The sequence below is a fragment of the Aplidium turbinatum genome, chromosome 15, assembly GCF_918807975.1.
Source record: "Aplidium turbinatum chromosome 15, kaAplTurb1.1, whole genome shotgun sequence".
Taxonomy (NCBI): Eukaryota; Metazoa; Chordata; class Ascidiacea; order Aplousobranchia; family Polyclinidae; genus Aplidium; species Aplidium turbinatum.
In genome coordinates, this window is record NC_137486.1 from 13,968,382 (window position 1) to 13,981,804 (window position 13,423).

The 13,423-nt window shown below is 37.9% G+C and overlaps 1 protein-coding gene across 1 annotated transcript; it reads right to left on the bottom strand.

Moving 5' to 3' along the window:
* Positions 1-8,185: 8,185 nt before the first annotated feature.
* LOC145783988 (uncharacterized) lies at positions 8,186-12,594 on the bottom strand. The gene is made up of 7 exons (XM_082595748.1): positions 12,333-12,594; positions 12,050-12,152; positions 11,455-11,645; positions 11,058-11,221; positions 9,512-9,751; positions 9,047-9,212; positions 8,186-8,616 (listed from the first exon to the last, which is right to left on the bottom strand). Exons 1-7 carry the CDS (start codon positions 12,541-12,543, stop codon positions 8,483-8,485), a joined length of 1,209 nt encoding a protein of 402 aa, XP_082451874.1. The 5' UTR covers positions 12,544-12,594; the 3' UTR covers positions 8,186-8,482.
* Positions 12,595-13,423: the final 829 nt, after the last annotated feature.

The following is a 13,423-nucleotide window of genomic DNA, read 5'->3' on the forward strand; positions in this document are numbered from 1 at the left end:
CTAGCTGTAACTGTTAAAGCAACATCCCGAGTACAAGCATAGTAGGCTAGTGGGGATGATCTGAAAATGATACCTTAGTTTTCTGCTAGTATGAGTTTATTGCAAAGTAAAAACAAACTTCCTGATCGAAAACTTTGCAGCCAAATAATGCTTTGATAACAAACAGAATACAATGAACTGAATCGAAATCACTAAACTACAACCATAACTGAACTGACACTGTGACTTTCAAGAAAAGACTGAAATTAAGACACCACCCTATGACTGAGCAAAACCCAGACTGATTTTAGTTTAATGCTGTCACCAAACTTTTTTCTCTGAGGGCCGGATTGCTGGGAGATTAACAGCTGCGGGCCGGATGTAATGTGCGAAAAGATATAGGCCTACGACTATTTAACGGTCCCACGAATTACCCATAAGTACCCATAAGCACCATAAGTACCCATAAGCCCCATAAGTCGCGTCGAATTACCCATAAGTACCCATAAGTAGCGTCGAATTACCCATACGCCCCATAAGTCGCGTCGAATTACCCATACGCCCCGTAAGTCGCGTCGAATTACCCATAAGCCCCATAAGTCGCGTCGAATTACCCATATGCACCATAAGTAGCATTGAATTACCTAGAAGTAACGTCAAATTACCCATAAGCCTGTATAGTGTAGAGTGTAGTCTATAGCCGTCTAGAAGCCTAGTAGTCGGCTGCATACCCGAGTGGTGAGGAGCACGGGCTGGGCGTTCCAAAATATAGTTCGACACCGCTCAAGAGCAGGACACTTGAAGGCATGCCTAAAGGTGGACACAAAGATTGGCTTCGTTGCCTTCCCGTCCGCTTATGTGTAATCTGCAGTTTGCTGCAGCAGATGGAGTGTTTTGTCCGATAAAACACCTTAACATTGGACAATTTTCCCTATGAACCAGGTGACTGCAGCATAGCAATCGTTCTCGCACTCAGCCAGAGACTTAATTCTTGCTTTAAACTTGATAATTAAAGAAAAAAAAGAATAATGGCAAGGGTGGGAACCAAACCCGTGTAAACAAATTCAATAGCCTTTGCCTTAACCACTCAGCCACCCAAGCACTCGTGAAATCTTCGCTTAATTTGTTTATATGGGTAATGTTTCGAGAACGCTCACAATATTATCAGTTTAGTTTGTTTTTATTTCTGACCATCACAACGAAAAAACAATACACGACAAACTTAGCACAGATCTATAAAAGGTAGAAGCGACAAAACGCGGACGTTATAACGTGCACGATACCAAAGCCTGCAGATTACATATACGCTGACATGAGGCGTAAGTAATTCCACGTTGCTTATGGGTAATTCGACGCGACTTATGGGGCATTTGGGTAATTCGACGCGACTTATTTAGCTTATGGGTAATTCGACGCGACTTATGGAGCTTATGGGTAATTCGACTCGCGTCGAATTACCCATAAGTCGCGTCGAATTACCCATAAGCAACGTGGAATTACTTACGCCTTCATGTCAGCGTATATGTAATCTGCAAGTCGCTGTTGCGACTTGCGATCGTGTCACTTAAACTGATTGTCCTGCTTTGGTATCATGCACGTTATAACGTCCGCGTTTTGTCGCTTCTACCTTTTATAGACCTCTGCTAAGTTTGTCGTATATTGTTTTTTCGTTGTGATGGTCAGAAATAAAAACAAACTAAACTGATAATATTGTGAACGTTCTCGAAACATTACCCATATAAACCAAATTAAGCGAAGATTTCACGAGCGCTTGGGTGGCTGAGTGGTTAAGGCAAAGTCTATTGAATTTGCTGACACGGGTTTGATTCCCACCCTTGCCATTATCCTTTTTTTCTTTAATTATCAAGTTCAAAGCAAGCATTAAGTCTCTAGCTGAGTGCGAGAACGATTGCTATGCTGCAGTCACCTGGTTCATAGGTCTATAAAAGGTAGAAGCGACAAAACGTGGACGTTATAACGTGCATGATACCAAAGCAGGACAATCAGTTTAAGTGACACGATCGCAAGTCGCAACAGCGACTTGCAGATTACATATGCGCTGACATGAAAGCGTAAGTAATTCCACGTTGCTTATGGGTAATTCGACGCGACTTATGGGTAATTCGACGCGAGTCGAATTACCCATAAGCCCCATAAGTCGCGTCGAATTACCCATAAGCTAAATAAGTCGCGTCGAATTACCCATAAGCAACGTGGAATTACTTACGCCTCATGTCAGTGTATATGTAATCTGCAGGCTTTGGTATCGTGCACGTTATAACGTCCGCGTTTTGTCGCTTCTACCTTTTATAGATCTGTGCTAAGTTTGTCGTGTATTGTTTTTTCGTTGTGATGGTCAGAAATAAAAACAAACTAAACTGATAATATTGTGAGCGTTCTCGAAACATTACCCATATAAACAAATTAAGCGAAGATTTCACGAGCGTTTGCGTGGCTGAGTGGTTAAGGCAAACGCTATTGAATTTGTTGACACGGGTTTGATTCCCACCCTTGCCATTATTCTTTTTTTTCTTTAATTATCAAGTTCAGAGCAAGAATTAAGTCTCTAGCTGAGTGCGAGAACGATTGCTATGCTGCAGTCACCTGGTTCATAGGGAAAATTGCCCAATGTTAAGGTGTTTTATCGGACAAAACACTCCATCTGCTGCAGCAAACTGCAGATTACACATAAGCGGACGGGAAGGCAACGAAGCCAATCTTTGTGTCCACCTTTAGGCATGCCTTCAAGTGTCCTGCTCTTGAGCGGTGTCGAACTATATTTTGGAACGCCCAGCCCGTGCTCCTCACCACTCGGCTATGCAGCCGACTATACTAGGCTTCTAGACGGCTATAGACTACACTCTACACTATACAGGCTTATGGGTAATTCGACGTTACTTCTATGTAATTCAATGCTACTTATGGTGCCTATGGGTAATTCGACGCGACTTATGGGTAATTCGACGCGACTTACGGGGCTTATGGGTAATTCGACGCGACTTATGGGTACTTATGGGTAATTCGACGCGAGTTATGGGGCTTATGGGTAATTCGACGCTACTTATGGGGCTTATGGGTAATTCGACGCGACTTATGGGGCTTATGGGTAATTCGACGCGACTTATGGGTAATTCGACGCGACTTATGGTGCTTATGGGTACTTATGGGTACTTATGGGGCTTATGGGTAATTCGTGGGACCCCTATTTAAAATCTCCATTGACTTGAATTGAGCACAATAAATAACAAAGTCAGCGGTGGAATAGCAAAGTTGTGATGAACATTGAAAGGTTGCTGGAAAACTTATCCCCTGCTGTGATACACTAGAGGGCATCGTTCTCTTGAAAAAACATTACATTTTTCTAAATTTGGCCTAGGCTGTTCCCATTTGTGGTGGCCTAACGATAAAAACTACACTACTCTACAATGCAGAAACATGGACACTGTCATCACAAATGGTTAAACGACTTGAGGCATTTGAAATGTGGATTTATAGAAGAATGCTTAAAATTTCATGGAAGGATAAAATCACAAACAAAGATGTACTATCCAGAATACAAACCAACATGGAAGTTCTACAAACAATTAAATCAAGAAAATTGAAATATTTTGGCCACATGATTCGCAATAATTCTATTCAAACACAACTACTAAAAGGAAAAATGAACGGCAAACGAAATAGGGGCAGACCACCAAGAATTTGGACTAATGATATTGAAGACTGGTCAGGACTTAACTACAAAACTGCAAAAGAAAAAGCTCAAAACAGAGAAACTTGGCGTCTCATTGCCTCCAACCCTCGACGAGAGGAAGGAACTTAATGATGATGATGAACGATAAAAACAGAACACGTCACTCCTTTACAAAAAGATTGGTAACTTTTTTCCTTAACATTTGTAGTGCAGCTGTAATTTCCGCAGCATGTGGCGGGCCAGATGAAATGAGTTCGCGGCCGGTTCTGGCCCGCGGGCCGTAGCTTGGTGACCCCTGAGCTAGACGGTTGATTTAAACAAAGGAAACTCAGTGTGATTAGAATGCTTCAAACAATGCAGCATGCGGCAGATGTAGCTACAGCGCTGAAAAAATGTAAAACTACGTAGATGTGGATCAAACTACCGATTGCAAGAGAACGCACAATTACTGTTATAGTGTTTCAAATTACTAACAAACGCAGATTTCACAACGGCAATATGACGCAAGGACACTCAAGAAAAGCAGCAGGCGTTAAGTTACTTTTGGTCAGCACGTTACAGCAATGATAGCGTAACAATGCATCAATTGTTACGATTTGATATAATTTATCGTTCCACATTTCACACCGATACCGACGAATAAATGCAAATAGAAAGCCAAAAAGCGCGGTCTCGCGCCAAATTAAAGTTTGAAAGTAGCCCAAAAAAGCGCAAGTCGCAAACCAACATTTTTTAGCGCCAAGCCCAACTAAAAGTAGCCCAATTGCAGATAAATCGCCCAATCTGACAACACTGGCGAACAAGACAAAACTGCAAATGCAAATGTCGACGTCGTCCAACCAGGGTTGCCAGATACTCAAGCTATAGTAAGGCCAAATCTATTATAAAATAAGGCCAAATTTTTTATTTACTTCCAAGGCTAAATAAACGCTAACAACTTAGTTGAAATAATTTTTTGAAAAATGCCATTTTACGATCAAATATGACAGATAATAATTTAGCACTGTCAGAGCATAATGACCGGTTTGTTTGCATAATTTGATTAATGAAAAATTACTGTAGTAGCAGATAAACTAGAAACCATTATTACTTCAATTCATGAACAGTGCTATTCGGAACATCTAACTAAGCAATCAGCATGAATTTGTCTTATTGAGTATATTTACCAGGGATGTCTACAACTGCAGGATTGGAAACTCTTTTCAGTGCTAGGCTATACATGACTACAGAAAAATTATTAAAATAAAACACTGTTTGTATCAACTAAAGAATATATAAAATTCAATTTCGCAATAACAATATAAAATATAGCCTACACTCACATCAAAACTTATTTGATGTATAGAAGTTTAAAACCACGAATCTAAAAAATCAAAAATAAACAAATGCAAAGATTCCCTGTCGTTCTGTAGCATTTTGCGTATTGCAAACCGGATCAGAAGTAAACGTGGAGTGTTCAACAATCAGTGAAATGTGTTGTCGTTATAATAAACTTATTCACAGACCAACCCAGTACGAAATCATTACGTTTAAGATGTCATAAGAACTAAAACTAATACTCGGTTTTGAAATTATTTAGCAGCAAAAGATTGCACAAATGGAATGCAAACACATCACATTAACAAACAAGGCAAGTGTATACTTTTACGGTTTACGGCAGGTGCAACTTAATAGAACCGCCCTGTCCACCGCTAACACATTCTCTACTCTCTACTTATGTCTCTACTCACTAATTAAAATTAAAACGAATATAGGTCAGGCTCCAAGTGATGATAAGTGATACTTTTATATTACAATTGAAATTGAATTTCCTTAAAATAATACTTTCTAAACCGGTCAAAAGTTGCAGCCATAAAAAGGGCCAAATAAGGCCAGATTTTCTGGCCTTATTTGCATCAATTTTTTTAGGCCAACTGCAATTTAAAAAGGCCAGTTTTCTGGAATTTGGCCTAAAAAAAGGCCATCTGGCAACCCTGCGTCCAACTCCATTTGGGTTTTCGCGCGTTTTTTACGATTCACGTCACAGACAATTGTAGTTTCTGACTGCGCATGCGCATCGTCATCTCTTTTTAGCGAATTTTGAAAAAGCACGTTCAGATGTCCGCCATTTTTTACAATGTACCAATTACTCGCGTTTGTCAATGCTTTAGATATGGCGTGCTGTGCATATGGATGTAGAAAACGAAGAAAATACAATTCAGATGATAAAAGGAGTAAATATTATTCCAAGATATTTACTAATCTCTCGGATCATGTGTTTGAATGCACCGTTACCAATAATCATATTTTTACACTAGTCAAAACTGTGTCCAAATGTTATTTAAAAATTAGGTTTTACCGCATTGGTAAGAAAACCTGCAAGCAAATACAAGCTAAATTGGTTCGTAAAACGCTTAACAAAAATTCTGTCTTAACAAACGTCTGTAGACGTTGAATCAGTGTAAAAATGACAGATTTTGTTGTATGGCTTGGCTGTAACAGCGCAGCTTTCACACAAATTTGAGACAGTAACAATGGCGAATGCCTTTTTTTAATTTCTTCAATCGAGATGCGCTGTCTAGTTGTTATAAGATGTTTATGGTTTTTTTAAAGTGCTTGCCTGAAACACATGGTACGGGAAACTGTGGTCCAATTATTCAGCTCAGTGTTGTCATAATTTTTTTCGAAAATAAAATGAAAACTTCGAAAACAAAAATGAACGGAGCACGTAAAAATTGCGAGATGAAACTACAGCCCTGATCAATTTTAAGAAGGCAGAGTATAGTTATATAGAGCCATAGTAGAACACTAAAAAAACTAACTGCTGCTAACAAACTTGAAAAACTGCAGCTAAATTTGCAAATTAGTGTTTTTTTTTCAGAATTAGTGATCCTCATAGTGATGCATGATTTAGAAAAACATTTTACATTTTTTTTTTACTTATAGCAATAACGTAAAAAAATTGAGGGGCTACCGTAGTTCGCCCGCAAATAATGACGTTGGCCCAACGTTCTGTAGGCCTACAACTGCACACCAACATTGGAAAAACCGACTTTCTAATTCTAAGTTTTTTTGCATTTTCATTGTCCCATTACAATTGTAAAAGGAATACGATGAAGCAAACTTAAACAATTCTTCGAAGGTATCTTCAATTAAAATATTTCAAAACTTGGCAAAACTACACTACCCTCAGCCAACCCGAACAACCGTCAGCCAACGTTGGGCCAAGGAAAAATGTTTACTGGGCACGCTGCAGCCGACAGCAATGTCTGTTTCCGGTTGTCTACTCTACTTATAACTTAAATTTAGTACTACCCATTACTCGAAATCGATCACTGGGTAGAGGCAATTATCGTAAAGTTTCTTGCCCAGAGAAACAACAGCAAGTGCGAGTGGCTGGAGTCGAACATGCAGGCTCTCGACTGCGAGCCCAACGCGCTAACCACTCGGCCACTGCCACTAAAGCCTTTACAACTTACAAGTATGCGAGACTGCCAGGATTTAACTCTGCAAGAAGCTTTGCTAGTCCGAGAATAAAGATTCAATCAAACAGCAAAAAATAAAACAAAGAGAAGCACAGATGTAGTAAAAAATGACAGCCTAAAAAAGGCTTGGTCGATTGACTGGAACGTTGCAGTCACAGTTAAAATAAAGTCTCATGTGTCGTGATTGCGAAGGATAACAAAACAGCCTTTCAAAGAAACTTTTTAGTCCAAGTTTATAGTTTCTCACAATGACGTGACCGAATAGTAAGAGCTCTGGGGTTGAAAAGAACGCTGTTTCAAAACACACCGAAAGCAAAAAAGTTTAAATCAGGAGTAGGGTCATTATGAGTTTAAGTTACCAACTATAAAAACGAAAAGTTGCACTATTGAAATAAAATGTCATGACTTGATACTGTAACACCAGGGTAACATCATAAACAAATTTTGATATTATCAACTGGGAATTTTTGACAATCTGGCAGCACTGTGTTAAGCATTTTCTGACACAGATTGATGGGTGACGGAATTGATTTTATACAGTAGATGAGTACAGAGTTGCCAGATTGGGCTACTTATCGCGAATTGGGCTACTTTTAACTTGGGTTAATTGCAATGATAAACAACCCAGACAGCCACTTAATCTGGTAATGATCTTTACCAGATCTGGCATCGTCGGGCAAAATTAATCCGGCTCTGATCTGGCATAAAATTATGCCCGCTCTGGTTAATAGTGGTGTGCCCTATAAGGCGTGCTCATTTTTTCCCGATCGGGCATGAACATCGGGGCAAGATCTAGCCACGATCGGGCAAAATTGAACACGCCCTATCCGGCTCACCACTATTAACCAGAGCGGGCATAATTTTATTTCAGATCAGATGATCTGTCATTCGTTGACACGACATTCAGACAGAAATTCAACATAACTGATAAAACAATGCCATCGAATTCAATGATTTGTTTATTACAAAAAATATAACAAATCACAATAGAAATGAACATCCGATCATTTAGCAGTCACAACAACATGGTATAAACACAACATGAGGAGACATAAAGGAATACACACATAGTACAGTTGTGAAAAAGCAAATTCCTTTTTCGAAATTGAGAAGATGGTCTGTAATGCACGACACTTTTTTTTATTTCCAGCCCATTGTGATTTGGAAGTAATTCACTTTTTCCTAAAAGTACACAAACCAAACCTGAGCACGAGTTTGAAGGTCTATTGAACGTGTAACAAACAGATATTTCAGAAAGTCAACATTTTACGTTGTTTTCACTTTCTGTTTGACTTTAAGAAATAAACGCAAGTCATTTCAAATCGATGAAACGCAGATTACGATTTCTTCACAACTTTATTGAATCATCAGCTTGTCGCATTTTCCGACCACCATCCCTGTCTTTTGCTCCATCGAGCCAATGCACCACACTTGCACGAAAGTCCGTTTCCTTTGCCTCGGAATATACTTCTCTAATGGCAGCTGTAAAATGTAAACTTTTTACATTAGAAAAAGATTGATTGTTCCTTATAAAGGAGGGTACGTTAAAAGCTGTGCCACTGAAGCAAACAAAACGTTTAAAAGCAATATTCAAAAAATTAATAAAAAATGTTAAATTGAAAAACTTGATTTTCAGCTTATGCCACAATATATGGGTCTGCTACTATTCGGCTGGTCCGATTCGGCTGCAGTCTTTTTCGGCTAGTTCGTTGGATTTACTTAAAAATTTGTTGGATTACAGAAGGATTATGGTTGGATTTTCAAAAATTATCCGAATAAGGAACTAGCCAAGAAAGACTGTACCCGAATAGGGAACTAGCCGAAAAGGGCCATTCCGACAATATATAGTAGATAATTTTAGTAATAATTACTCAGAAACGTGATGACAAATAAGCTACCATTTTCAACTCACCAAAAATAACTTTATACAATCGAAGTTGCTGGAAACCTTTTTTTCCGTGACGCCCCTTGCCACTCAAGTTATAAAACTTAGCCAATTCATTGCCCATAGTTTCCTTGAGCATTCTCCTTGTGGTTTCAGGCAAACTTCTACCGCTGAAGCCCAACAAATAAGTAACCTGCAAAAAATTAGTCTCTGCTGTTACTCAATTCTTATGCTATATCGTTAACCTGCATGCACTTTTACAACGACATGTGGAAATAGACAATGACGAAAAGCTGGCAGTTTAGCAATCACGTGAAAAAGTATCTTGTGTCAAACGTCATAGATCAAAATAGCAACCTGTAAAATCTAACCAGGAGAAACAACTTTGTTGATGATGAAAACTTTTACTATTAATGTATGTGAATGATCAATGAATAAATTTGGGACTCTGCAAACAATAAACTTGTCAAGTGAGTGTAATTAACTACTCACCATAGATGTTTGGAACTTTCCATCCAGTAACTTTCTTTCTATATCACAAAGTTGTTCTTGAGAATTAATTGGCAAATTCTGAAACATTGGAAATTCTTCACTGCTCTTTTCCTTTGTTTTTTCAGAAATCAGTCTTTTTAAGCACCGTTGTTGTGCTTGAATTTGTTCAAGAACTTCGAATATCCGAGCTGAAAAAGATAAGAATAATGTAAAGAACACATTGCCATAAATGGGATTCACCTAAAATAACAATGAGTTTCACACTTAACTAAAATTTGTATAAATAACCACACTCGTTTAACTGATGCACTATATGTCTGCAACAGTGACGATCGGTGAGGGAAAGCAAGGAAAGCAGTGCTTACCTTAGCAAAAACTATGCAAAATATAATGACTGAATTCTAGGTTTAACTTATTATTTTTATCACGTCTATTTTAACTTGAAAATTACTGTATTCGTGACTAGAATTACTCGTAACGCTTGTGAGTAGTCTAAGTCCTCACTAAACCGCATGTCTTGCCTATAAATGCCAATTGACGCAAACGCTTCTGTCAGAAACAATCACTGAGGCTCCAGATAAGCAACTATCAAACTTGCTTTCCCAGATTCAAAAATGTCAAAAAACGCCTTCGTTTTAACCAATCCTCACCCGTTTTGCAAAACGTCACCAGCTGCTTAGCCAATCAGATGTGTTATGGTTATGGTAGGTTAGTTGTGCTTTCCCAGTGACGTCAATGCGTACATTCGCTAGAGCGACTAGACTAACTCGTCAGAATGGTATCTCGTCACGGTAAACGCACAGCATCATAATGCCAAAAAGCTTGTTGCTGTTTTTTGATGTCTCCTCGCCATGTACTTTAGCCTACTGTACTAGCTTTCATAGTCATGCCTTTGCCCCTTTCACAGCGTTGATATAACGTTACTTCGCCAATGAACGTTCAGGTGCGGGTGCAATATTTAGTTTGTTAAGCTTCTATACGCAGGAGGCAAACTTATCCAGCTTTTTGTACAAATTGCTTGCGGTTGTAATGTTTAGGCCTAAGTGTTAGTTTTTGTAGTGTAGGCTTAACTGAATATCTGAGAATGAACATTCATGACGAATTAAACATTTAGACAACTATTATTCCATGTCTAACACAGGATTTTGGTCCTGCAACGTTAAAATTAAGATTGTTCATGACTTCTAAACATTAAATGGATGTATGATCACGACATAGGCGAAGCACAATTTGACAGATTTTTATTTTTGATTTGTTTTGGAAATGCTCTCAGAGCGCACCAAATTGGAAGTGTTTTTCAAAAATTTATGGGGGAGGCCCCCCAGACCCCCCGCTGGGAGTGTTGCCTTCGGGCTTTCGCCCGACGGTTACGCCCTTCGTGCCTACTACCTTGCTGCAGCATATTTCCAAGTTGCTTTCCCAACGGTTTAAGCCACCGAACGTCACTGGTGTGCAATCATGGCTAACACAAGGTAACAGCAAAAAGTAAGAAGCATAGTCCAACATACATTGTATGCTCCATAAAAAATTCAAATCAATGAATCACTTTCATATACGTACTAAAAATAGGCTCAAGTTCTGAACAAGAAATCATCGTGTTGCCACTTGGAGTAGTTTGCATTGGAGCCCAGCTTGAACGTTTCTTCGGAGTATGCTCATATTCCAAGCTATAGTTCACTTCAGTATTATACTCTTGGAAAGAATTTGGAGCTAGAAATATACATAAATACCACATTAATGATCTATATACATGATACTTTGGTGTCGTGCAGTTCAGTATAAGAATATTGAAACCAAAATTGTCACCCAAAAGTGTATGTCAACAACAAAGCTTTACGCAATGCGGTGTACAAATGTATAAATGTTTGAATATTGGCAGTAAACCAACAATAAAAGCTAACAGGTCCAGTAAGACTGATAATCAAGACAATAATTTTACTCACTGGAATGTGTGCTTTGCGCAGCAGGAGGAATCGGGAGTTGGTTTGCTTTATCAAAGCTTTCCAAAACTGATGTTTTATTTGAAACTTTTCTAGTTTTTGAGAGCTTCTTATGTTTTGAAAGACTTGGTTGTGAGTGCGGTGACAAACTTGATGATGAGCTTCTGTCATACCACTGTGACTTTGTTGAAGACCTTCAATACCATTTATTCACATTCTTGAAACAATATCATGGGCTATTCAGAGAAAAACAATTTACACACAAAACAATAATCAAAGATAATCATTCTTCTATAATGCACCTTAAAGGTCATTAAGACACAAGTATAACTGCAAACAGCGACACCGTTTTGGCCTCAAAGTCTTATCAGACCAGTCAAAGTACACTGGATAAAACACTTGCTATATAGAATATAGCAATGAAATCTGATAGAAAAGTTAAAACAACTTTTGATTTCTGGCTAAACCAATCATCAAGTGCATATCATACTTATTCAAATAGATATATGCATATATACAATATATACATATAGATAACACCAGTATGAAGTCATTTTGATCACATGATCAAAATGGTTTCATAATAACCTGTATTTACCTTTTAGCCCGTTTAAAGCGCCCTCTATTATCATCATCACTTGATTCAATATTCGAAGTAACCTCCAGATGGTGCATTTTTTTGTTTGCAGCATTCCAATCACCTGTGATATGAAATCATTAAACATGTTGGTACAAAACGTGGTAGAACAACATAACATACTCAGCTTAATTGTACAAAGTAAAATAGCAGCCACTTGTGCCACCGGATTTTTTCCCTTTAGTATCGGCATTTTGTATAATATCTTAGCTTATTGATATAAAACTGTAACACAATAACTTACTTGTTCTAAACCATTCTTTTACTGCAAAAACCTTCCAATTATCAGCAGGAACTTCTTTTTTTTTGGCAGCATTATGGCTACGTTTTGAATTGATGTATGGAGGCCAACAAGCTTCATATGGACTTTTCATCCACTGCGAAGGAATAACTGCCATACTTTGTTCGTCAGTGTACTCAACCACTACATATGTTCCAAGTTCCAGTGTATCCATACTTTGTAATTACAAACACACAGATTACTAATCATGTAAAATAATTTTTTACAACCTGTTACAAAATTATTTGTCAAAAAATGGAGGTAAACATCCAAATGGACAAATGGAGAGCAACATCACGTCCCAAAAATAACAACAAAACGTGCAACGATGTCATTGCAAAACAATAAGAAACTGATGTAAAATTTAAAGTGAAAAAAAAAACATAAGAAACAAGATAATGCCACAAAATATTTTACAATAATTGATGCACCGTCATAAATCAAGAAGAAATCAGAAAACACAGAAATCTTTGAAAGAAAAATCAACCCTGACAAAATCTACTAAGACTGGTGCAATACAGGAATAACAACAAAATAGCTTTTTACAGGTAATCTCACATACTTACACTGTATGTCTGCGAACGAAGCATTACGTAAAGAACCAGACAATCTAGACACCTTACAAATACCTAAATCGGTAGAATTTAAAGGATATGTAAAATAGCATGAAACACATGTAAAGGTTTCATAAAGAAATTTAACAGGCATATAGTCACATTTAATTATGTTTCGTATGAGACAAATATCTTTTCCAACTTTAACACAATTATCTGCATTTTCAATACAAAACCAATGTTTACCCCATTTTATTTTTTTGTATTGCTTATACATGCGGTAAATATATGGAAGAGGTCCGCTTTGGTGTGAAATTTTAGGCAAACCATCACAATGTTTGTCACATGAAGAATTTGCATATTGTGAAGCTGTTCTTTCTGACAATCTTCTGATGACTTGTGGCAGTGGATTCCCTGGTTTTCTCAGCATTTTTTTAATTTTTCCTAAATAGTTTTCAAATGCAAATGCAGAAAATGCATCAAGAGGTCCATAACGTTTAA